General features: G+C 40.3%; 2 protein-coding genes across 2 annotated transcripts; one reads left to right on the top strand and one right to left on the bottom strand.

Moving 5' to 3' along the window:
• Positions 1-3,991: 3,991 nt before the first annotated feature.
• wrap73 (WD repeat containing, antisense to TP73) lies at positions 3,992-18,704 on the top strand. The gene is made up of 13 exons (XM_034086969.2): positions 3,992-4,138; positions 4,740-4,821; positions 5,099-5,251; positions 6,275-6,391; positions 14,183-14,255; positions 15,038-15,141; positions 15,461-15,547; positions 16,191-16,325; positions 16,623-16,700; positions 16,769-16,871; positions 16,990-17,115; positions 17,572-17,763; positions 18,167-18,704. Exons 2-13 carry the CDS (start codon positions 4,753-4,755, stop codon positions 18,277-18,279), a joined length of 1,350 nt encoding a protein of 449 aa, XP_033942860.1. The 5' UTR covers positions 3,992-4,138; positions 4,740-4,752; the 3' UTR covers positions 18,280-18,704.
• A 306-nt stretch (positions 18,705-19,010) lies between these two features.
• On the bottom strand, positions 19,011-25,263 carry tprg1l (tumor protein p63 regulated 1-like). Its single transcript, XM_034086970.2, has 6 exons — positions 24,908-25,263; positions 24,626-24,717; positions 23,345-23,395; positions 23,114-23,239; positions 22,573-22,726; positions 19,011-20,479 (listed from the first exon to the last, which is right to left on the bottom strand). Exons 1-6 carry the CDS (start codon positions 25,127-25,129, stop codon positions 20,285-20,287), a joined length of 840 nt encoding a protein of 279 aa, XP_033942861.1. The 5' UTR covers positions 25,130-25,263; the 3' UTR covers positions 19,011-20,284.
• Positions 25,264-26,611: the final 1,348 nt, after the last annotated feature.

Below are 26,611 nucleotides of genomic sequence, written 5' to 3'. Positions count from 1 at the left end.
TTACGGGACGCTCTAATAAGTAAAGCGAACGCACCCGAAAGGACACCTGGCCTCCTATTGGTTGAGGGATTTTGACGGGATTGTTGTTGCACAAAAGTTCCGAGCGCGCACAGAATAAATCTGAGAGCACACATTTCACGAGCGCACAGAAACAGCCTGAGTGCGAGGAGAAGGTTTTAAGCTGGAACACAGGAAATCTGTAAGCAGCAATATATCTGAGTGCAAGTGTACAGTTTGAGCAGAAGCAGAGCAAATCTAAGTGCAAGCAGGCACTATTTGAGTGCGAGGACAGGGTTTGAGGGAATGAAAACAATAAAGTATGCTCTCAAATTTAAATACCACGCTCTTGAATAAAGATAGGGAATAACCCCCAGAGCGGGGAGGGAGCGGATCGACAGCTTGAGCAGCTGTCAACTCAACATTGTAAATAACCAACCAAAAACGATCTCTGGTTCATCTTGTTTTTGGCGTGAGAATAGTTTGGGCAGCGTGAGAGCGTATCATTGAGAGTGGAAGCGTGGCCGTTTCTCAATCTCGAGGATTCTGGCTTCCAAGCCAATATTTCAAGGATGCTACGTCATCGAGTGCCGCCGAAGGACTGTTCCAATCTCCAGCATACTTGGAATTCCACCGAGGCTGCGTCCTTGGTTTGGGGGAAATGTCGAGGCTGCACATGGGTAGACTTCGCGTCCTTAAAATCCCCACAATGCTTTGCGCACGGACCAATTTCAAAAACCCTTGCGGAGAATGGCTGAACCGACGCAGCACACATTGCAATGTAAGTATGTAGCGTAGAACATGTGTTGTTAAATATGTTACTTTGTTACATTTGTTTGTTATCACCAAAAATGTGAAAGTAAAGCAAGTTCATAATTAGATAGACATCGTGAGGTATTTATTTTCGGTACAGTTTATGTTGAAACCGTTTGAGAGATGGCACACTTGTTAGCCTGTTCCATTCTTCTTCGTTTTCCGAAGCCGTGGCTTGGAAGTATAGTTGCTTCGTTTCTGAAGGAAGTGACTTGGAAGTACGCGACTACCAAGCCAGCATCCTCGAGATTGAGAAACACCCAGATCACACGCCAGATGCGTGGGAGTTGGCAACCCTGGGGTAATCACGGGACGAGAAACAGCTGGCTGGGCCGGGAGGTAGAAACACAAGGGCAACAGGTGAACACACAGGAGGAAAAACACAGGAAGGAAGACAAGAGACAGGGAGAACATAATTACAAAATAACACCCATAACAAGACAGACAAAACTAAAAACGTGACATAACATTAGGATCGTGACAGGAGGTTTACAAATCCTACCTGCAATGGGGGACATCCTTGCCTCTTTGCGATGGTTTGACTACAAAAACTTCGAGTTGTCAATGCAATTGTTTGTCATAATCCATAACAGAAAATCAAATGGAGTACAGGCCTAACGCGTAAAACTGAGAAATAGAGGTAGTCTCCGGTTAGATTTGTCAATGTTCACATCCAACACAAAATCCTGTCGGACATTTTCGTTCGTACCAAAGTTGACTATATTCACTGTTGCGCACCACAGCAGCGTCATATCTCCTTAGTAACCCCTCTGAAAGACTGCAACAACAACAACAACACTGTGGCAAAGGCGCCTGACTTTAAAGATACACGCTGCAATCAATCACTGTGTTTAGGCTGCAGGTCACTTATATGTGTGACCGTTTCTCTAAATCGGTTGTTTCGTTTGTATGCGCTCATATGGTTTTGGCCTGATGGGCTCCGCAGCAGATGCTGCAGGTTCCCGCTGCTCCCGCGGTGTCTGCCGCCGCAGAAACCAGTTATCACATTTTGATTTCCAGCTCGACCCTCAGTGCCGCCTCGTAAGATACCAGAGCAGTTCGTCTCGCGCAGGGGATCTGACAAAGCGTCACTGCAGGATGAGCACGAGGAAGGAAAGGCCTTAGCTCTGCTCCGCACTTTGAGAAGCTTAATTGGGATTCCACTGACTGGACACAGAAAATGTTTCACTTAGTCTGCACCTATTACCATGACCAGAAATAACAAGAGCTAATAATCTGTCCTCATCTGATTTATTATATTAGCCTACTTTTGAGATACGTTACCATACAAACGTCTTTCAAAGCGTTAAGATGAATTTGAATAAATGTAGGGGCTTAATGCATTGACAATAACTAGTATTTCTCGATTAATATTACGTTAGAAAGTCTTATTTTTGGCTCTTTTAATAGATATAAAATGAAACCCACTGCCTGTTATTTGCCTAAGTGTAACATCGTCCTATTGCTTCACTGATATTGATCTGTTTCTATACTTTGTGTCTCCCCTCCAGGGTTACGGCACCCATGACAACACACACACACACACACACACACACACACACACACACACACACACACACACACACACACACACACACACACACACACACACACACACACACACACACACACACACACACACACACACACACACACACACACACACACACACATACGCACACGCACGCACGCACGCACACATACTGCCTTCCCAAGGGCCGATTTATGCAAGGTAATACAGTGTCCCAACTGAGAATAAATTAATTTAAAAATCGGTTTAGATTCAACCCTCCGCAGCACCAGTGAAATATTTCGTATACGAGGATTCAAAGGACGAGGTTGTCTTTACAAGTGTTGCTCCTTATCTAAAACATGTGTTTATTAAGACGAAAACGACACATGAAAGGGTAACATTATGCCTATAGGTTTATATATAACAAATGTATCTTGTTTAATAGACAATACAAACGGATTATACAATTTAAAGATTTTTAAAGGAATGAACATTCGCTTATTTTGTTTCCAAATAGGCCCTATGTTTGAAAAGAAAACATCGAAATGGGGACAGTATTTTACACTTCGTGTATCCAGCATAATGTCTTATATATATTTTTTGTGGCCTACATTTTTTTGTCATCATTTAAAGAGCAGATCTTTATCGTTAGACCTATACTGTCACGAGAACAGGCACGCCTAACAGACTATTAACCAAACCTCGATCAGCTTAAAAATCACACCAACAAAATAACCAGAATGGTGTTAAACTCAAACATTCTTAAATATGAGCGTTAGAACCTTCTAAAAGCATCTAGCACTTTCTTGTCAACACACTTGTTTTAAAAATAACAATATAGGCTATAGCCTATATATTTTTTATTTGTCTGATTTTGCGAAAAAAATACGGACAAAATGATAATAAACAAAAACAACAACCCAGAGCAACAGTTATGTCTAAACCACATACAGTAGGCGATTAAAAATAATTAAACATACCTGATGGTTAAAATTACTCCAATCCAAAAACCCAAGATGTATGTTGCGCCGAGCACCTGTCTGTTTATCTTCAAACATGCCAAGAGAGTGACCCTCCATAAACAAACAGCAACAACAAAACACTGAAATATCGACCGACTTTACAGTATGATAACAGCAATTGGAGATGATTGACTTTTAGGAGAAACAGAATTAACTGCGATGACACTAGAGGAAAACTGATTTGCATGCTGTTCAGGGAAGTGTGAGGTTTGCTGAGGGAGAACAAGGAGGAGGTGAAGCGTTGTTTGAGCTGGGAGAAGAAGAGAGGCGGTAGCGCGCACATAAGCGGGAAACCTTTTCAGCTGGATAATGTGAAAAGGTACTACATTTCCCAGTACATAGGCCTACTAAAATACAGATGCGTGAGATACAACATTACCATCTTACTATAACATTATTAATGTTGAAATAATAAAATATAATATTAGAAAATGTAGTCTATTCAAATGTACCAAATATTTTTCACCGATACAAAATGCAAGATATATAAATTGTTGCAAACAATTTGCCACACAAGTGTACTACATGCACAGCACGCAGAAAAAGAAAAGAAAAAAAGAACACTCGTGAACTACAGTTCCCAGAAGGCAATACACTGCAGACGCATGCTGATTGGACAGCAACTGCATGTCGTCATCGTCCCACACAAACAAACTAGTAGCAACAGCAACAGTTGAATCAATAGCCTGTGCCCCGAAGTAAATCATGCGAAGACAAAAACGTTTTTAATCTGCTTTTGGGACTTTTCGCGGCTCTCATATGATATACAAAAGGAGGGAAATTGCCATTAGCGGTAAGTGTGCCATTGAGGGTGAAATAATGAAGGTTAGTTACCTGCAAAGTTGCTAGTAGCGATGCTAACGTCAGTGAATGGTGGAGTGACAACTAAGAGCTAACTAGTAAGCTAGTGTTAGTCTCTCTATTTTGTGTCGTAGACATTATATAAAATATATCGATAGCTAAACTATCAAATGGCAATGAAGACGCGAAATAGATTTGGTTTATGTATTGCCCTTAGTTTGCCTTAGCTACTACTTTTATTGTGAGCCAGCTAGCTTCGATAACTACCTGTGGCTGATTTCTCCCTGCAGTGTTTGTATGTTGAAACGTACTTACTTCAGTGTTCTGTCTTTTATGCAGTGCTTTCCCTTTTTATAATGCATGTTCTTGCATAAGAGAACAAAACGTAATGTGTTTGTAAGCTCTCTGTGTGTTTGAAGCGTGTTTATTTATTAGTCTTATGGCGCCATCACGTGTTAACTGTAAGGAATTACACCAGGTGACTCGAGCAGTAAGTCAAACCAGTGATGACCGTTTTTGTGAAGTTAAATGTTAGGAAACTCATTTAGGCGTTTATCTCATGATAATGTGTTCTCTTTTTTCATTTTCAACAGCCGTGATTGTAAGATGAATTTCTCTGAGGTTTTCAAGCAGTCCAACCAACTGTGTAAAGTTTCCCCAGATGGGAAATATTTGGTAAGTGGTTTAGTTAAAGTTATATTTGCACAATTCTAGTTTAAGTATGTTTGCTGCGTTGAAGTAGGTTATACAACTTTAAACTATTATGTAATTCCCCTGATTAATTTCCCAATTTGGGGTGAATAAAGTATCTATGTATCTCTATTTATCTATCTGTCGATCGATCTCTCACTAGATAGATCTATCGATCTATCTATATTGCTAGCTACAGGGATACAACTGAAGTGTGTTTCTAGTCTTCTCTCCCATGTGTCTCTTTGGCTGTACCTGCTAGGCTACCTGTGTGCAGTACAGGCTGGTGGTGCGAGATGTGGAGACCCTGCAGATCCTGCAGCTCTACACCTGCCTGGACCAGATTTCCCACATGGACTGGTCTTCTGACTCTCTCTTTATCCTCTGTGCTATGTACAAGAGGGGACTGGTACAGGTATTGTGAATATGTGATTCAACATGGTGTGGGAATGCTTTTAGTTATGTACTCAAGGTAGAAGACCTTACTCAGCTGGGTTGATTTTGTGTAATCTTGCCCTCCTTTATACAATATCTTTATACAAATTGGTCTGGCATTATGAAAGGATCTCTTTGGTCTCCAATAGCTTGTGCTAATCATTTGCTGTGACACTTTGGATCAAACTATAAACTAAGAATTTGAATGAGTCCTTGACATTTGAATTGGCAACTAAAATGGTTTGTTTGGACCTTAAACAATTATGTGTAGTAATGCCCAAGCAAAACACCATATTTCTAACCATTTTTGGATCCCTCAAAATGTTTTAAAAGACTTTAGGCAGGCATATTCAAATTTGTTGTCATATACATATAAAGCAACATTTTATAGACAAAGAAGATTAATTATGGAAAAGTTAAGTTTGATATATTATGTACTATATTGAACTACTAGGGATAATGCCAATAATGTATTACATCCTGTGTTTATATAGTCAAACTGAGTACTGTTTAAAAATAAGGTATGAAAAGATGTATAATTTGACTTATGAAGTTGGTTTAACAGTGATTCTTATAATTGTTTTTTCTTTTCCTTGATACAAACAAATATGTAGATTAATAAACCATACTGTTTATGTCTTTTGCATCTTTACTCTCACTTATACCAGGCCCCTTTATCTTTTTGAAGGCTCAAAAATATGTCCATATTTATTTTAAGTTGCACCCTTATTGGCAGAAAGAACATAATTACGGTTTGTTTCTTTTGAAAAGTTGCAGTAGATAAGAAGAAGCTTTGCATGCTACAGTAATGCCAGTTTAATGTGCATCACAGGGAGAGTAACTCACTTTTGAAGGGGTGTCCATCGCCAGTCTTTCATGGTGTCTGAATCTCAAGTATTTCTTATTGTTTGAAATCAAGTTGAGTGAACTGCAGGATGTGTGAAGGATGTCATCAGTGATGGCTGATTGCTGTCCTTCTGTCACTCTCTGTCTTTCTCTTCAGGTGTGGTCGCTGGAACAGCCAGACTGGCACTGTAAGATTGATGAAGGCTCAATAGGACTAGTCTCCTCGCGCTGGAGTCCAGATGGACGTCACATTCTCAACACCACTGAGTTCCATGTAAGTGTGAAGTTAGTGCGTGCATGGGTGCGGGCATTCATGCCCACGGAAGTGTGTTTTATATGCTTGTCTGGTTTCAACTGTTGCTGGCTCGCAAGGAAGGGGGACCTGAAAATAGCCAGACACCAGAGCTTGTCTTGACCGCCCCTACACCCCCCACCTGCCGCATGTATTCAGCCTGATTTCATAGTTCCCCTCCTGTTAGCGTCCTGTCATACACAGGTCTCAAGTACCTCTGGAACATGGGTGCAATGTGTATGAGCCCTTCCAATGTATGTCTGGTATTTCCGTTGGCAGCAAATCCATTTGATGATGTACTAAGTTCAGGAACAATAGGAAATAACACAAACAACACAAAACGGCAGTGATGTAAACGGATGAAAGCACGCAGTCATAACACAAGTTAGTTACAGTTTTGAAAAATGTGTACTTCAATTAATACAAGCCTTCGCTGTTGAATTAATATAAGGGTGAAATTGGGTTATGCAGTGGCACATCTGAAGATGAACTTGACCTGAACTGTCCTCATGTCAGTGTCAATTACTTAATTACAGCAGGCCTGGTTCGCAATGTTTAAGGCTGATGCCTATGTTATAGAGTTTATAACAATCAGGTATTCCATACTGCAATCTATGTCAACCAATAACTCTGTCATATGCAAATATCAGCCAAGACGGCCAGTACAGAGGCATCGGCATGGATAGAAATATTTGGGGTTAGGTGCTTCTTAACTATATCATTTGAGAATTTAGAAACCGCTTCAATAAAAGCAGATACATATGACATGAATATATTTTAGTTTTGCAAAGTAAAAATGATTGTAGTCAAAGAGCCAGACTGTAACCTTGAGGAACACCAGCTTCAAGGAAAAGATGAGTTTGGCAGTAATGCATGATGCATTTCAAGTTTCATTCTCCAGTTTTGATTTCCATAATAATACAGGGCATTACTGGGATAAATTATTTCATACCACATCTAATGTTGAATAAAGTACAACAAGCGTACACGTGGAAACATTTAATGGAATTACTTTGTTTGTTTTTTATTTTATGTAAATAACATTTCAATTCACTTCATAGTAATAAGCATATGTTGTTAGGGGTGACAAGCTATAGCAGCTACCCTCGGGTAATTTGTAATATGATTGGGGCACCATGGAGGGCTGTGTCAGTCATGCTGAACCTGACTCCAGGAACCATTTGACAGGTGTAGTGGCCAAACACTCAACTGTGTCTGGTCTGGAGAAGGGTGCAGGGGGTGCAAGTGTCTGTGGCATGTCTGCTTTGTGTCTGTCTGCATCTTTAACAACAACAAAAGAGGGTATGGGATAAGCATAGCACTGTGTCTTATGTATTTTGCAGAGATCTTTGAGCACATAAAACATATTCGTATGTTAATTGTATGGTTTGTCAATCCCTGACATACAATATTGTGAACATGTTACCCATTCTTCATTCTTGTCATGGCAACATGTTTTATAAATCCTTAATTGGTATTGTTTAACATTGACTAGCTTGTCATGGTAACGCATGACAAAACTTCCTCTCTCCTGAGCTGCAATGTGCATTGCCCTCTGCCCTTATTACTCGACCAAATGTTAGCAAGAAGTTAAGTACTGTAGTTACTAAGCATCCTTTGGTAATTGAGGTTAAAAGACTAATTCAATAGAGTTGGCTCAGGATGCCACATTTTCAAGGGGCCCACTGAACTTACCTTCACCTCAGCCCGACATTTCATTAAGGCTGTGCCAGACGGGTGTTCGTGTCAGGTTTGAATTTCAGCCTCACTCATAAACAGCCTGCTATATTAACTTGTTTAGGGACAGCTGCTTGTGGTGTGGATCGTGCCACTGTGTGTGTGTTTGTCTGTCTATGTGTCAGTAAATCTGCTTGGCTAGCTGTGTTGTAGCTGTTACAATATCTGTTTTCTTTTTAAATCCATATGTACTATGTTTAGATCTTTCTGATTTGCAGGAACACATTTTATCAGTACAGGAATGACAAAGCATAGTGTCTCTCTAGCACTAACATGGATCACAATGGCAGCCTTAGACATACTACAGCTAAGCACTTATTTTCCAGTGAGTTAGAAATACTCTTGATCTTTCAAGCTTCAAGTAGAACTATGTTTTTGGAGTCAGACGTGTTAAAAAGCACCAGTTGTTCTTAAATATGGGATGGTGCCATGTCACAGATTTAATAGATCAATAGTCTCATTGCTGAAATCTAGCCTAGGTATTGTGAGACTTCACGCAATGTGTCTCCTAGTTGAATTCCCATCGTTTATCTTAGGAGCTCACAAAATGCCACTCACACATCCATGTTAATCCACCTTTACCAGCTGAGGGGTGATAAACTGCGAGTGGAAAAACACCAGCCAAGGACATCATTAAACTTCTCTAATGGTTTTTACATTGTAGGGATCAGATTAGCGTTAGCATTCTTGGCAAGTACAGCTTGAGCCTTGCTAACGTGTTGCATTGTTGGCAACTGCGCTACTGGACTAAACTGCAAACGTGTGCAGCTGCAACGCGGGACAATAGCTCTGCCATACCTATGTGTGGGCTGCCAGGGGCTCCAGTTCCTTGGCAGAATCATGAGGCTGTAACAGGAGAAATAGGCTATATTGGTTGGAGATGGCTTCCTATGTGGAATGCCTGAAGTCTAATCCTCGGTTGACAGATAGGCCTATATGGCATCAAATGCATTCGCTCATTCTCTAGCACTCGAAGAAGAGCACAACAAGAATGGCTGACAGAAAGGTTTATTCCAGGTTGCTGTCACTTACTCTGGTCTACAATGTATCATTGCCCACAGCCTGTCCTGTTGGAAAAGGTTCCCTAATTATGTGCTTATCTTGTGACGTATACCTGCTAATAGATTCAAAGTGGATGTGATGGTAGATATTAGCTGCAATTTTTCTATTTGGCAGTGCCTTAAGAAGATTGTCTTCTCATAACACATCAAGGGAAGATTATTTGTGCAGCTCGTAATCAGAGTTACAGCCACAAACAACTTTGCTACGACCTTATATATATATATATATATATATAAATAATAAGGTCTTATATATATTTAGTCAATTTATTGAACATGTTAAAAAAAAAAAAATAATAATAACAAAGAGAAGCTAAATAAAAAAAAATAGGTATACAAATTAAAAATAAATTATCAAATAGGTTCCATCATGTTCAAAATTTGGCAAGAAGAAGCTTACAACTTTTCTGGTCCAACCCCCTCTAGCATACATTGTTCATGAAAATAAAAGTGCAGGTCATCAGCATCCGTGGTATTTGATGCATTGTTTTAAACAAATAATTCCTTTGTACAAAAAAACCAAATAATCTTTACAGGTAAACCAAAACCGTCAACGACAAGAAATAACAAGCATGAGGATCAGGATTTGGTTTCTAAATAATTGTTTTAGTTTAGATAAAGTTGCACAGTATTTCAGTTCATCATTACAGTTATTCCACCGATTAACACCTTTTCTTGTGATGCAATGAAGTTTGGAATTTGTTGGTATGGGTGGTTTTTTGAAAATGCAGTTTCCTCTCAATTGTTGATTTGCGGCTTTGAGCATAATGTGGATAGTTTTATAGTCATATATATATTTATAAACAGTATATGCTCCTCATTTCCCTTTATTTATCTTTTATGTTTAAAAACCTTCACAACCACATAATTTGGTCGAATGTGAGAAGACCTCGGACATGCAGTGATCGAAGCCATACTAAAATGTACTTGTCTGAAACGACTGATCAGCAATTTCAGTTATGCTAACCCCGGCACAGACGTACATTTTTCCAGCAGCTGTTGTATTGGAGTTTTGCCTTTCCATGCCACGCTCTTCCTTACCCCCATCCCTAAGCTGCAGCTCACCTTGGTGAAGATACTCCATCTTAAGTGTAACTTTACCAGCTAAGGATCTTGTTGCATACCACCCCACATGGAAAAGCATTTCCCACCTATTTTCTTCATGCTACCGCCCTCCACCCAGTTTAAAGTAACACTGCCTTTTCGGTCTCCCGGCACCCCCACTGTGCTGGGTTCATGGAATCTTAGAAGTGCAAGTCTGTTTGTGTTTGAGTGATGTTGACATTGGTTGCCATGGCACCATGTCTGAGGGGATGTCCAGGAATCGTGCAGTGAGGTGTTATTACAGATACCACACAGCTGGACGACCTGACCAAACAGGAGGGTCGACACTTCAGCCCAGTTGGGTGACAGACTGGGCCCAGTTCAAATGTCTGTCTGGACACTATGATGAAAGCCTCGCCACTTCAGTGGTTTTAGCTCTGAACATTCCCAAATGCAAAATAAAGCATTAAGGGTATTCCCAATAATCTATTATAGTTATTCTTTATTACATTACATTACATTGCATTTAGCTGACGCTTTTATCCAAAGCGACTTACAATAAGTACATTCGACCAGGAAGACACAACCTTGAGGAAAACAGAATCATATAAGAACATCAGGTTTCAAAGAGCCAATCGTTTCAAGTGCTGCTCAACTGGCTATAGATAAGCCAGTCCTTTATTAGTATATAAGTGCTCTGTTAGCAGTTCTTTGTTAGTCATTCTATCGCTCGAAGTGGAGTCGAAAGAGATGAGTTTTCAGTCTGCGCCGGAAGGTGTGTAAGCTTTCTGCGGTCCTGATTTCAATGGGGAGCTCATTCCACCATTTTGGAGCCAGGATAGCAAACCCACGTGTTTTTGCTGATGGGAACTTGGGTCCCCCTCGCAGCGAGGGTGCAGCGAGTCGTTTGGTTGATGCAGAGCGTAGTGCACGTGCTGGGGTGTACGGTTTAACCATGTCCTGGATGTAGGAAGGGCCAGATCCATTCGCAGCATGGTACGCAAGTACCAGTGTCTTGAAGTGGATTCTAGCAGTTACCGGAAGCCAGTGGAGGGAGCGGAGGAGCGGCGTGGTGTGGGAACATTTTGGAAGGTTGAAGACCAGACGAGCCGCTGCATTCTGGATGAGCTGCAGAGGTCGGATGGCACATGCAGGTAGACCAGCCAGGAGGGAGTTGCAGTAGTCTAGGCGTGAGGTGACGAGAGCCTGGACCAGAACCTGCGTCGATTTCTGGGTCAGCTGTGGGCTTTATATGTGTGTGCATGGTTATCTCCAGAATATCTAACTGATTGTGCTGAGAATTTCAAAAATGGTATATTGTTCGGTTACAAGCTTGAATTGCGAAATAATACACAGTACCTAATGGCATCGTATAGTGTGTGTGATCGAGTGCCAACATTTGTTTTAAAAATAATGAATTTTTCATTTTTCATTTTCACTTTTTGTTTGACCCCTAGTTTGTCATTACTGTCCCTGTAAAGCCATGCATTTAGTTTTCTTTGCTAGTGCACATACGCGTACTTTGGATCAACATTTTAATATCTCAAACATCCAAAGCATGATCAGACAGCGCTTAATGTACCCACGTTATATTTACTTACTGTAGGCTCTAAGGCAGGGGTGTCAAACTCAAGGCCTGGGGGCCAAATCCGGCCCTCGACTTCATTGTATGTGTCCCGCAAGAGCTCTGAAAGTATATAATATGTTTATTATATGGTTGAATGCCGCTTTACAGAAGCACGTTGTCCATAAACTACATGTCCCACAATGCATCTCATTTTGTGACGTGCACACTGAAGAGACTTGCAATTATTTGCCCTAGACATCTGCTTTTCAGACGTAGTTAATTTTGAAGTTATTACCTGATCTGATAATAATCCAATGCAGAGGAAATGATGTAATATAAATAATACATTATTTTATATATATGATATATTTATATATAGTCTTAAAGTTTTGCACTGGCTTTTAATACTAGTTGAACATAATATTTTTATATTTGTATGTGTTTTTATATGTTTCTAGTTATTGTGCTTTTTATCTTGTTTTTAATGATTGCTTTATTATTTTACTCCGACTGTGTTCCCTGTACAGCACTTTGGTCAACTGAGGTTGTTTTTAAATGTGTAATATAAATAAATAAAGATTGAGATTGAAAGTTACAACCGGCCCTTTGAGTGCAACCATAATACTAATGTGGCCCACAATGAACTTGAGTTTGACACCCCTGCTCTAAGGGAAAGCGTGAGTGCCATGCATCTAGCACCCTTAATGTTGCAGTGTTGTGCTTACATGGCCTTCATATTTGGATTATTTGTTATGACTAGGTTGTGTTTAACAATTGGACAAAACAAATCTTTGTTTTGTAGCATCAGGACAAAACACTTCACTATTAAACTCTACAGGTATGTCAAACTACAAAATTGTCACACCGAAGTGTAAATGAAGAAAATGAATGCGCATGTCTACTCTTCGCCATGCATGTGTATGTAAATGTGAAACAATTATGGACTGGTACTCTTCTGTTTCTGTTGACACTGTGGGACTGCAGCTTTCTCTGTGAACACCTTAACACCAAGGCAGCTGTACACAGACCACAGTTTCTCTAGCAGTGTCTCAAAGGCTGTCATGTGCTCCTTGTTTCTGAAGGGCAAGATCCCAGGCATCATACCGGTCCTTGAGTTAAAATATGCTGTACTTTGGACTGAGTGCCAACAGCTTGTGTTGGCATCAATCCTATTGAAGGGAGACTGGTGGGTATTTGAGTGACTGCTTTCAAAACGGAGCATGAACACATGTTGCCTCTTTGTTATGCCGACTTGTAGCCAAATAGTTATTCTTTGGCACTGCTTTCATTGGAGGGAATGTACACAACCTGCTGGATATGCAACTAGTTGTTAATTTGTCACACTTGTCTAACATTACATCAATGGACTGGTCGTTATTTCCCGCTAATGTCAAGATGTTGTTTTGGATCTGTTAGTTTGATGAGTGCTATCGTCCTAATTTAAAAGGGGGCCCGGATAGTATCCTTCAATTCCTCAGTGACTGTAAACCTTTATCATATGGGTTCTCTACAGGGCCATCCATCCATCCATCTGGTTGGGTTCCATGTCAGTGTCTCATTGCCCTCACGGAGAGGTACCGTAGACCTCTTCAAAGACACAAGGCCCTCTGTTCTGTTCACAGCTGTTGAAGGTCATGATGGGCCGTGCTGGCCTGAGCTGTAGTCTGTTCCCAGGTGATAGACATGTCTTTGAGTGTAGAGGGGCACTCAGAGGCCTCATTATGCTAGTGGCCTGGTTGATTGAGGTCGCTGTTGATGCCCAGTCCCCTTACAGAACACTTTTTAGATCTGTTTTTATTAAGATCGTCTTACCAAACACTAATGGTGGAGGTCTCTAGGGTTTTTTTCTCAATGTGGCTTGTAAAGCCTCTATTTGCTTCAAAATCCCATCCCTAAACCAAGATGTTTACTTGCATGTTAAGCGTAAAACCCGTTTTATCAGAATTGTTATTTTTAATTTATCACTGTTTAAGTTGACTGGAAAGTAACAAGAAATGAAAGATAAAAATCTCTTTCTAAATATCCTCAGATTATCCACTAGAGAGCAGTGAAATGTTATTTTGAAACTTGACAATTGTCCCATTTTGCACACAAATTGCACAAATTGCACACATTTTTCACAATTTTTGAATAACCACAGTTTAAAGGATCCATGTTGTTTGATGTTTATGTGTGTATATTACAATGCTAATATAAGCTTATATATTGTTATTGGGACTTTTCTAAACTCTCAATCATCAATGTATATATCATTTTACTTGTCAATGTATTTACGCTCTTTGTGCCGCTGGTCAGCATGATGTGTTTGTCATACTTTCACTTGCGAAGTAATCCACAGTGCTTTTTCCTCTGGTGCCTTGACAGCTGAGAGTCACCGTCTGGTCCCTCTGCACCAAAGCTGTGTCTTACATCAAGTATCCCAAAGCATGCCAGAAGGGTCAGTATGAGAATGATATTGTTGTATTTCTTTTCTCATGGCTTATGAGTGTATATTCATTACCAGGAGTACCTGAGGGCAGGGCCAGTGCTCAGAGTGTCTCAGCATGCCTCATGAATCACGTGCCATCCTTTACCTCGTGGCGCGACCCTGGATAGGAGGCCACATTCTGGTCCTCTGCTGACAGCTGTGCTCCTCCTCAGTAAATAGGCCATGCTCTTCATAACAGGCCTGTCAGCAGCTTGAGGAATAATGATTGTCCGTGACTCTCCCCGTTTTTCTGCATGCAAGTCATGCAACCCATGTATCCCCTAACCCTCATCTAAATGATACGAGCACCATGGTAATGTTCCATCGACCTGATGATGCCAGAGTGTCTCATTTATAACATTGACTAAAATAAACATGGAGCTATGAGGTTACCTTTTCAGTTATCAGAGGAGATAACTGGCTTTCAAGTCAATAGACAGTTTTATTATTGCTTTATTCATATTTGTATTGTGTCATTGTTCCTCTGAGTGTTGAATAAAGTCAGCACAGATAAAATGTTAAAACCGGAATGATTGTTTTCTACGTCCGTTATAGAACTGTACTTGACTAGCTTGTACAGAGTGAAACTTAACTACATTTCTTTCTAGGTTGATTTCTAATTGGTGTGTGTTTTCAACATACTGTGTTTTTGAGTTAAACTTGTCAGTTGTGGTGACATTGGAAGATCTTATTATACTTGTGTTTTTATAACTGGTTTAATGCAGCGTTCTCCAATCATCTTTGACCCTAAGGTATTGATTTCAGCAGAGATGGCTGCTACATGGCCTTGGCTGAACGTCGTGACTGCAAAGACTTTGTCAGCGTATTCGTGTGTGACGACTGGCATTTACTCAGGGTAAGCAGCACATTCAAATTGTATATTTTATGACCAGGATTATACATTTGAAATTTGAGTAATCTAAATGTAGGTGACTTAAAAGACATGCAGTATCCTCCTGTGACTGTATATTACTTTGTAAAGCATCTAAAAAATGATTTTTGGAGCTGTATTTGAATGGCTTTGTTTGCCCAACGTACACACGAGGCTGATCTTAAACATCATAGACATTAAAGTAAACTCTGCATATTAATTATTTCAAATTTGATGTGGTACATGCAGTTTTGTCTGTAAATGTGTGTGTAAATGAATTTGATATACCTTGACTCTGTCACAGCATTTTGAGACTGAGACTCAGGACCTGGCAGGGTTGGAGTGGTCTCCCAATGGCTGTGTGCTGGCAGTGTGGGATAGCTGTCTGGAGGTGAGCTGTTTGCTTTAAACACCTAAGAGAATATATCAGATTAACTTCCCTGCTCTATATTTTGAGCATGTACTTAATGTTTCACATAAAGAATCTGAAGCAGCTGGCTGAAAACAGTCCATTGAGAGTCGAAACCGCGGAAAAAACATACAAACATGTACACACTCAAGGCCCTCCATTAAAAGTAGACTTTAAGTTTGACTTCTTACTACGTTTCACATTATAAGTGTCTATAATCATAGATACTAAAATAGGGTGAGAAGTTGCTGATGAGAACATTCCCACTAGAGCAGGAGACATGAGAAACTATAAAGTAAGTAAAACATAATCTGTATAAAGAGACTGGTTTGATGAAATACGTCATTATACAAGACTCCCTACATCTCCTGCATACAGCATACAGAGGGAACCTATTGATTAAGCGGACCTCGGTTGAAGATGTTCTGCAATTGAGTACTTGTAGCAACAGAAAATTACTTTTGACACATTTTAAAATCCTATCAAAAGGTTACAATAACTGTAATATAAGTGTATGTTTTTTATTTTGGAAGGAATCATATTATAGGGCTCTTTATTGTCAAAGTCTATTGGGGCAGGTGGGGAGATACATTGAAAGTAATATTGTGTATTTTCCTCTCCACAGTACAAGGTGTTGCTGTATTCTCTGGACGGCCGGTTGCTGTCGACCTACAGTGCATATGAGTGGTCTCTGGGGGTCAAGTCAGTGACCTGGAGCCCCAGCAGCCAGTTCCTGGCCATCGGCAGCTATGATGAGAAGGTATGGACACTCTTGATGGATGATAACATTGAGAAATCAAACTATTGCTTGACACAATGTAACTACGATTTATTTCGTAAAAATAATGATACAAGCTTTAAGTAACAATCAAAAAGGTATTGGTTTCCTTCTCTTCTGCAACATCTCTACTGATAAGCGGGATTTTGGATCTCCCTTATTGGAGATCGCTGCTTGTGATATTTCCTTAAGGCTGCGATAGTGACTAAACAGACATTTGTTGTACATTGAATTCTTCAAGATCATTATAAAAACGATACTTTATTACCCTCATGTCAGGTACGCATCCTCAATCATATCACGTGGAAGAAAATAACACAGTTTGAGCATCCAGCAACCATCAACAACACAAAGGCAGTGAGTATTTTTCCATCCGTCCTGATGAGCCTTGCAGTTTAGTTATTAACTGTTTGTTGTGTTTTAAGGTTGTATATAAGGAAGTGGTGAAAAGGCCCGCTGTTTGTAGTGATGACCTATCGCTACACAACATCACAATTGGCAACACCCTCTTCAACACACAGAGCAAATGTATGTCAGTTTTTGGATAAAAAAACATTCTATCGGCAGTATTTGAATAAAACTACTGAGTTCAGTTAGCCGACTTTGTTTAATCACAAACTCTCATTTGTTTTGGTCTCCACTCCAGATGAGATCTGCCCAACGCCAGTCCAGCTTCCTGTCGTTAAACCAGACCCAGACCGAGCCAACCCTAAGATTGGCGTCTCCACTTTGGCATTCAGCTCCGACAGTCGCTATCTAGCCACCAAAAACGGTAAGACTTTTCACTCTAATTTGTTACCATCTTTTTATTATATGTAAAGTAGAACGGCACTCTGAGAGCTATACTCGCCTATAGTGCATTCTCATCCTTTCTGAGTTGGGAAGTCGTTCTTCACAAACACCCTGATAGTTTTACTTTTGAGTTACATTTCTTTTTTTATTTCTTTATGATATGTCGAAATCTGAATAGTGAAGTGAAACATAATTTGTGTATCTGCTTTGTAATGTATTGGGTTCTTCATTGGCCCATGCTGACACCTTTCTTTAACCCTGTTTAAAAAAAAACGATAGAAAAACACGCTCCTTGCCGTAGGTTGTAACAGTTTTAATTTTTTTGATTGTAAACATCGACTTTAGTGTTCATTTATTTGTGATGCAATATTAGTGATTCTTTGCTCTATAAACTGAGAGTGGCTTTGAGTTTGTATCTGTGTTTCTCTGACCGTAGACAACATGGCCAGTGTTGTCTGGGTGTGGGATGTGCAGAAGATGAGCCTGGTGGCGGTGCTCGAGCAGACAACGGCCGTGCGCTGCTTTCAGTGGGACCCCCGACGCCCCCGGCTGGCCCTCTGTACGGGCAACACCAAACTCTACCTCTGGTCCCCAGCAGGCTGCGTTTCTGTCCAAGTCCCCACTGAAGGTGAAGTCCTCAAAGAGATCAAAATGTCCAGCAGCTTCAATACAAAGCTTATGATGTTCTCAAATATAGAATAAGCCGGGTACATGAAAAGTCTCCTCCTAATGTCCTGGAACTCATGTTATGTGACATTGGTTTGATCCAAGTAAAATATGTGATGTCTGAATTCAAAAGGCAAAGCTAAACAAATATTTGGTATTTCACTTGAACTCTGAAAGGTGGGTGTGTTTGACTTAGAAAGTATAGAAACAAACTAAATTATCCGTTTTAAACCCTAAAAGTGTATTGATTCTGTCTTGTGCAATGACGGTAACAAGTTCCATGTGTTTTCTAACGATGCAGTACAATTGTCACCTTTATTTTGTGGATGTGTAGTCATCACAATTGCCCCTCTCTATCCTGCCAGGTGGTTTCCAGGTCCAGTCACTGAACTGGCACTGCAGCGGAGACTCTCTGATCCTACTAGGGAAGGAGCAGCTGTGTGTGTGCTACATGGACAATGACCAGGAGGACAAGTAAAACTCACAAATACACAGGTTTCAAGAATAACTGGATTTCAGTTCTGTAGCCTTTGCTGGGAATGTGTTACGGTGATGACAAAAAGACTTGAGGGTAACACTCCCCCTCCTTCTTGCACATGTCGTGCTTTAGATTCTTGCCAAGTTTTAAGGGCCCTTAGTGCAGGTTACTGGAATACTCCTTTTCTTGTCAAGTTAAACATGTATGGAAAACCTGCTCTGACATTCCTCCTGAGAGACATAGAATCAACAAATATCACTTTTTGAATGACCAAATGCATACAGAAGCACTCGTTCCAAACACTGTGAGAAGATAGTGGTTTGCATAGTTTTATAGATTTCACTGTACATTTAGTTGTAAGTATTTTGTATTAGTTCTACTTTGAAATTGTTTAATTAATTTTGAATAAATGTTGTCATAAATAATGCAGCTTACGGTCAGTTACTAAAATGTGTGGATCAAAATCTTTCGACCGTTTATTAAATCAGTGTTCTCTGCCCAGGCACTACTAAACATACAGATTAGCAACCATTTTACCTGACTTTAAGAATCACCTGTCTGATGTTTTATTATGAAGCTTGAATGTTGAGCCATTTTTTACTTGGTTAACGTGCAGGCATTTATCTGTCTCTATTTTCAAAGCTGACTTTTCATTCTTGTGCTACAAATATTTAAAACAAAAAGTAAGCCTTCACATTTTTGTCATAATCTCTTAATGAAGTACTTCAGAATTGGCAATGAAATATTTATTTTTCTAGAGGCATCCATGAGTTGACTGCATCAAAAATAACAACAGATAAATAAAACTAAATTAGTATTTACAAAGCCATGTAGAATATTCTTTAAAAAAACATCTTTCATGCAAACCCAACGTGCAGGGAACATGCACGGGTAAAGACCGGAAAAGGCATTTTGGGACACAATTATTCACTAACATTGTTGAACATGAAAATATGGCCTGTAACCTTTGGTAGCACAACAATGTATTTTAGGTGAGTACAGGAAACAATCCTGTTATCCTATTCATAAGATACAAACAGCATGTTGTTAATGAACCAATGTTTTGTGTGCATGCATTTTACTTTGTAACCCAACCATTATTCCACCGCACAGTTCAGTGCCACTTAGTGCAAATGTGCCTTAAACCAATGCAAGATCTTTAAGTTAAATTACAAACAAACCAACATAAAGACACTGGTTTCAAATTCAAGTTGCATAAAACATCTGTAACATACAAGAACATTTGAGCGGTGTTAGCTAATGCAGCTCTACAAGTAGTAGATGAGTACCTGCTCTGAGCAAAGTCATAATTAGGCGGATGTAAGCATAGAGAGCACAACATTGGCAAATAAGAGAGAAAGGTCAATGCAATATAAGTATTATCTCAAGTCTCATGGACTCTGAGGAGTGTATTACAACTGTTATCTTCCATACTCAACACAGAGCTTTTATTTATAGTAGTGTAGATTCTGAAACAGTTTCCCTTTAGTACCATTTATTAAATAATTAAACTTTAGCCATCGTTTGCTTTCCTATTCTGTAAAGCTACCCAATGTCCCTGTGATCTGAATAATGCAATCCTTGTTGTTTAGAAGCGAGCCCAAACAAACAACATCCTTAACCAAGAAATAAGCTCTCTTTTGTTTGCATTTCTCTACCACAATCTCAATTTTTGACAGTCTCTCAATTAGTGGTTAGACGAGGAGTAAAATACTACAGTAAGCTGAAGAATTTATGCAAGAGCTATGTCCTTCTCACAAATGTTTGCCACACGGACTGTGGGGGGCTAAAAACACAAACAAACAAAGACAGTCCATGCAGTGTTGCACATCATTTACCTACAGTAGGCTGACCTCTTGTCTGCAACACCAACTTGAGGGAGGTGTGGACTTACACAGTACACACACAGATTGCGTATTACACTGTAGTAAAGCTTCCATCACACAGGGCAGTGTAACCAGACACAGGGGCTGAACTCGGTTGTAATTTGGAGAAACGGTGACTTTTAGAAGCCGATCTTGCCCCTGGTTATGGAGTAGCCCAACTTTGCCTCGTTATTGATGAAGGACATAATTCCCAAATAGGTCTCGATGAGTAAGGGTTTCTCCAGGATCAGGACACCGTTAGCCCGACCTGGGATGGGGTGCTCCTTGTGGGCTTTCTTCACTGCCTGCACCAGCTGGGTCCGGAAGTTGTCCAACTTGGCAAGAAAGAGCAAAAGATCATGAAACCTCAACAAACTCCCAGTGCGTAATTTGTTTTTAATGGACATAGTATGAAATCTACAGTGGGGCAAAAAAGTATTTAGTCAGCCACCAATTGTGCAAGTTCTCCCACTTAAAAAGATGAGAGGCCTGTAATTTTCATCCTAGGTATACCTCAACTATGAGAGACAAAATGAGAAAAAAAATAATCCAGAAAATCACGTTGTCTGATTTAAAAAAAATGTATTTGCAAATTATGGTGGAAAACAAGTATTTGGTCAATAACAAAAGTTAATCTCAATACTTTGTTACATACCCTTTGTTGGCAATGACAGAGGTCAAACGTTCTCTGTAAGTCTTCACAAGGTTTTCACACACTGTTGCTGGTATTTTGGCCAATTCCTCCATGCAGATCTCCTCTCGAGCAGTGATGTTTTGGGGCTGTCGCTGGGCAACACGGACTTTCAACTCCCTCCAAAGATTTTCTATGGGGTTGAGATCTGGAGACTGGCTAGGCCATTCCAGGACCTTGAAATGCTTCTTACGAAGCCACTCCTTCGTTGCCCGGGCGGTGTGTTTGGGATCATTGTCATGCTGAAAGACCCAGCCACGTTTAATCTTCAATGCCCTTGCTGATGGAAGGAGGTTGTCACTCAAAATCTCACGATACATGGCCCCATTCATTCTTTCTTTACACGGATCAGTCGTCCTGGTCCCTTTGCAGAAAAACAGCCCCAAAGCATGATGTTTCCACCCCCATGTTTCACAGTAGGTATGGTGTTCTTTGGATGCAACTCAGCATTCTTTCTCCTCCAAACACGTCTAGTTGAGTTTTTACCAAAAAGTTCTATTTTGGTTTCATCTGACCATATGACATTCTCCCAATCCTCTTCTGGATCATCTAAATGCTCTCTAGCTAACTTCAGACGGGCCTGGACATGTACTGGCTTAAGCAGGGGGAAACGTCTGGCACTGCAGGATTTGAGTCCCTGGCGGCGTAGTGTGTTACTGATGCTAGCCTTTGTTACTTTGGTCCCAGCTCTCTGCAGGTCATTGACTAGGTCCCCCCGTGTGGTTCTGGGATTTTTGCTCACCGTTCTTGTGATCATTTTGACCCCACGGGGTGAGATCTTGCGTGGAGCCCCAGATCGAGGGAGATTATCAGTGGTCTTGTATGTCTTCCATTTTCTAATAATTGCTCCCACAGTTGATTTCTTCACACCAAGCTGCTTACCTATTGCAGATTCAGTCTTCCCAGCCTGGTGCAGGTCTACAATTTTGTTTCTGGTGTCCTTTGACAGCTCTTTGGTCTTGGCCATAGTGGAGTTTGGAGTGTGACTGTTTGAGGTTGTGGACAGGTGTCTTTTATACTGATAACGAGTTCAAACAGGTGCCATTAATACAGTTAACGAGTGGAGGACAGAGGAGGCTCTTAAAGAAGAAGTTACAGGTCTGTGAGAGCCAGAAATCTTGTTTGTTTGTAGGTGACCAAATACTTATTTTACCGAGGAATTTACCAATTAATTCATGAAAAATGTACCTAGGATGACAATTACAGGCCTCATCTTTTTAAGTGGGAGAACTTGCACAATTGGTGGCTGACTAAATACTTTTTTGCCCCACTGTATATGAACACTTGATGTCTAGCTTGAAAGCAACATCTCATGGGGCATCTCTGAACTGTGGTATTATGCATATAAGTGAGTCTTTGATGCTAACATGGAGTGGCTTCATTTACTACATGTAGCAATGCTAATAACTGAAGGAGAGAATGCAGTCAATTCTCCAGAACATTGCCCAAGGTACTGTTGTTGCCTTGCCAGTAAGAAAGGAAACTTTGAATATAACTGTTCATACACAAAGCTGTGTCTCCACTGTTTAAAGATATATTAGTAACTGTCTCAAGGGATTACGTTTTGATTTTTCTTTTGGGCTGTGCCTGTATATGCTCCATCTTCTGCGTGAATGAACTGCTGCACCAGTGGTCACCATTGTTTATCTTGAAATGGGCAGAACGTCAAGCTTTAAATCCTCAGATGTTTTTACCAGGTGATTGCATTGCTGTTTTATTTAGATGAAAGGAATATACCTGACAGAGGGAGGCCACTTTCTCATCAGCGTGGGCCATGGGATGCTCAGCGAGGGTGGCGTAGGGCATTACTGTAGACCAGGGGTTCCAGCGGTTTATGAATGAGGCCCGAGGAAGTTTGTCCCACTGAACACGAATCCCGTAGCCTTCTCTCCTTTAAAAGAGCAGTGGGATATTTTAGCATCAGCCAGCTACTTGTGGCACTAGCTCACCAAGCTGAGCGATCTATGTTTTTAAAAAGAAACCCAGCTTTTTTTAATCAGAAATCATACAGGATCGTTTTTCAATGCTCTTACATTTTTTTATATTCAGATTAACCCTAACTATTTTTTCCCTACCAGTCATCTTGTTAACCTTTCTATAGATGTTAAAACATTCAAGCTTATGATTACTAAAAGAACTATACTACCAATTGTAAAAATACTAAACATTCTGTACGATAACTTTTTAAGGATTTCTCATGGTACTTGGAAAGCTTGAGTTCTTTTTAACACTGGCATTAATAACTTAAAAACGTTCTGTTGGAAGTCTTCTGGCATACTTGTTGAGGGATTTGGGTGGGAACTCAAACTCGCCCACTGAGATGGTGTCAACAGCGTTGAGAGAGATCCTGACGACCTGCTGACACAACAGGTTGAGGAAGTCGTACTTGCACACCAGCAGTGACCTGCGCACACACCCAAAACATGTTAGATATCACCCTAATGTCGTGTAATTCTATGTGGTATATTTCCTCAAATATTGGGGCAACAAAATATAATTTTTGACTTACCTATCAGTTATAAGCACTAGTCTTTCCTTCTCATTGTTCCAGTGGTCAATTCTGCAGAACACCCACATACAATTGACAAATATTCCAGCTGCGTTTTGACAGTTTTAGAACACAATAAGAAACCTGGCCTTCAACTGTTGTCTTTTACGGAGTTATAAAAAGTTAAGAATATAAAATAATTTAAAAAAGAAATCAAGATGTTGGCAAATGTTTATGATCATGTAAAACATACACACATGGATTAAACTAAATTAAACAATTAATCTGTAGCTTTTAACAAATCTCCAGCTGATTCCTCTTTGTGTACAGGCACGTGCACAGATAGACCTTAGAGGGGTCTTCAGCACCTGCCCTTTTGCCCTCCTATTAGACATTTTTTTTATCTGGGTGTCTGACTATAGCGTGTGCAGACTAACTGGCCTATGATGCTGCGGGATCTGAATTCTGATTGGCTAAGGCACTTCTGTGTCATTTACCTTTTACCTGGTTTACATGTGTTCAAACAGAAAATTAATAGTCATTAATTAACTGTCATGTAGCAGTGCTTGAACCAACCTCCGTCATTGGTTTGTTTTAAATACATTCATTTTCATACCCCTATAACACTGTCACAAAAGTAGTAATATTTATTGAATTAGTAACATAAATGTCAGCGTACCCTTTTATGAATGTGGGCCCCTGCACCTCTAACATCCTCTGCACGTGTCTGTTTGTGTATAAGTATTTTAAACAGAGGTGGGAGAAGTACTTAGATTTTGTACTTAGGTAAACAAAGAAGTACCAGACTAATACTCTGTTACAAGTAAAAGTCCTGCATGCAAATGTTTACTCAAGTAAAAGTACAAAAGTATCAAAAATAAACTTAGTACCAAAAGTAAAACCACCTATTATGAAGATTGGCCTATTTCAGAATAATGATTTATCAAAATTGGTAAAAATGCAGCTAGTTTCAATTCGTTTTTATGCTGCAGGGTAGATTGTGAACTTACTCTAGGTGTAATTTAAATATTGTTTATAATTCACATTATTAATCCAAGTATGTAAAGTAACTAAAGGTACCAAATAAATGTAGTGGAGAAAAAGTACACAATTTGCCTCTGAATGGTAGTGGAGTAGAAGTACAAAGTAGCATAACATGGAAATACTTAAGTAATGTACAGTATCTCAAACATTGTACTTAAGTACATTATTTGAGTAAATGTACTTAGTTACTTCCCACCCCTGATTTTAAACATTGCATCGCACACAGCGGCTGATCCAAACACATTGCTGGGTACTTACTCGGCTAGCAGCCAGACGCTGAGCACCTCTCCATCCTCGGAAGGGAGTGCCACGGTCCTGATGTCGCTCACTGCCTGCTCAATGGTACCTGGCTGAGATCAGCATCACACAACCGTCAGTTATCACCCCTTCCTCCCTGCGATGTGCTTGTGCGGCTAGTATACACAGCGTGCTATGATATTGGTCGTGTTTGTTTACCTGTTAAGAGCAGTGTGTTGTAGGGACACCCTGAAAAAAGACATGCGCATACACAATCATCGCTGTAGGTGGAGATGAACTTACCCTAAACACGAAGTAGTCCTTCACTTTCGCTTGCATTGTGGGGTTATGCACATGAAAAGGCGTCAGCGTCTGTAACGGGGGGCAGCAGGCCACGGAGGCTCCGTACCCGAGGCTTCGACCGGCCTCCGGCGGCGTGAAGGCAACCTCAACCCCCTCCTCGGTTTCTGCAGGGTGGAGGATCGCAGCACTCTCCGCCTCCACGGTGTCGTTCAGCCGGAGCATCGTGCAACAGTCTCTGCTCCGCGACTATGTGCGCCAAGTGTTAGATTAGACGGTGTCTTTCGGGAGATGAAGACTCACCCATTGCGCACAAATAATGTTTTGATTGTGAGGGCTCGGAGGAAGTGGTGTCTTCTTGCCTCACTTCCCCCTTTCATTCCCTTCCTCTTAAAGAAACATTACGGGCTCATTACAGAAACGGGTGTTAAGAATGGATGGCCCCCTTTTTTGTAATTATTACTTCAACTATGGCTAAATAATGTTAGTTGGGTGTCAGTATTATTTGTACACACCCATTTAAAACGTTATTGTGGGATTTTCATGTCTCCATATTTGAAACCCTCAGCCTCCAATTACAGCTTTAAAATACAGGGTTGATCTCACAATGGTTGCTTGTAATCGTAATTCAAGTAATTGCCATTAATGATCTCAATCATGAAGTTAGTTTTAGGATTGGCTGTTAGACTGTGTTTTCCTCTGCTCTCTCTCTACGGCTCAGCTTCAGTCTGACAATGACATTGTTCCACATCATGCTGAATCCTGGAGGAGAACCAACAAATGTGTCTGAGCACCAACAGACCTGTCATCTAGACATCCACGCTGTGCTGAGAGAGATGAGCGCCTCCTTGGCTGAACAGAGGGTGGAGATGAGGCACCTTTAGAGGGAGAATGAAGGTGTGTAAGGTGGGGAGGGAAGACATAGGAACCGTTCTTGTATAAGGTTCTTTCACTATACCAGTTTACAGTATTACTTTTAGATAATAATACTGTTTTAGCTCTCTGCACTCTTCTTCTGTTTGCTAAATATAGAGATCACAACAGTCGTTAAAGTTTTCAGGGAACCTCATGTAGCCTTTTTCTCAAAGTTGCGTAAGAAAACATGCATTTACAGATGTAACAACTTTCAGTCTGAACAACTATTGTTATAGCCTATGCTTGTTCACCTTTTTTTTTTTTTTTAACGACAGCAATAATCTGATGTTGCAAAGAACATGTTCGACAATCCCACTGATTGTCTTATGTCACAAAATTTATTTCTAAAGGAAGGAGGTTATCAAAAGACAAGTTTGGGATGTTAGCATGCTGCTATGCTAATCAGCATCCCAGTAACATACAGCTGAGGCCGATGGGACCATCTGTAGTTGAGTTATAAACCAAGCTATTGGACTTACTATAATGTTGACTTGATGTGTCCAACATGCCCAATGAAACCCAGTTTGTCACTCAACATGTCTTTCTGGTGGCAGTAAAATCACAATGTCTGAAGCAACTGAATAATGCACATTGTTGTATCCAGAGTCATGTTAACACGGCTAAAATAGGAACTAAACAATTAACTGAAATACACAAAAGTATTGCAGGAATAAAATGGATGGTTCAATAAATAACAATACACGTGCATTGGTTATTTCATCAAGCTCAAACCACTAAGCTGAAAGAACTGGATTTACAGAAGACTGCGCTGGAGAAGCAGAAGACTGCGCT

Source organism: Pseudochaenichthys georgianus, chromosome 7 (assembly GCF_902827115.2).
Source record: "Pseudochaenichthys georgianus chromosome 7, fPseGeo1.2, whole genome shotgun sequence".
Classification (NCBI taxonomy): domain Eukaryota; kingdom Metazoa; phylum Chordata; class Actinopteri; order Perciformes; family Channichthyidae; genus Pseudochaenichthys; species Pseudochaenichthys georgianus.
This window is presented reverse-complemented; position numbering and strand designations above follow the sequence as displayed.

Bases quoted from the DNA above. Each gene is read 5' to 3' on its own strand.
- wrap73 (XM_034086969.2), top strand. From the start codon at position 4,753: ATGAATTTCTCTGAGGTTTTCAAGCAGTCCAACCAACTGTGTAAAGTT. The intron at 5,252-6,274 runs GTATTGTGAATA...CTTTCTCTTCAG, and splicing joins ACAAGAGGGGACTGGTACAG to GTGTGGTCGCTGGAACAGCC. The intron at 16,326-16,622 runs GTATGGACACTC...CCCTCATGTCAG, and splicing joins TCGGCAGCTATGATGAGAAG to GTACGCATCCTCAATCATAT.
- tprg1l (XM_034086970.2), bottom strand. From the start codon at position 25,129: ATGCTCCGGCTGAACGACACCGTGGAGGCGGAGAGTGCTGCGATCCTC. The intron at 24,718-24,907 runs GTAAGTTCATCT...TGCTGATCTCAG, and splicing joins AGGACTACTTCGTGTTTAGG to CCAGGTACCATTGAGCAGGC. The intron at 22,727-23,113 runs GTATGCCAGAAG...GCTCTTTTAAAG, and splicing joins CCACCCAAATCCCTCAACAA to GAGAGAAGGCTACGGGATTC.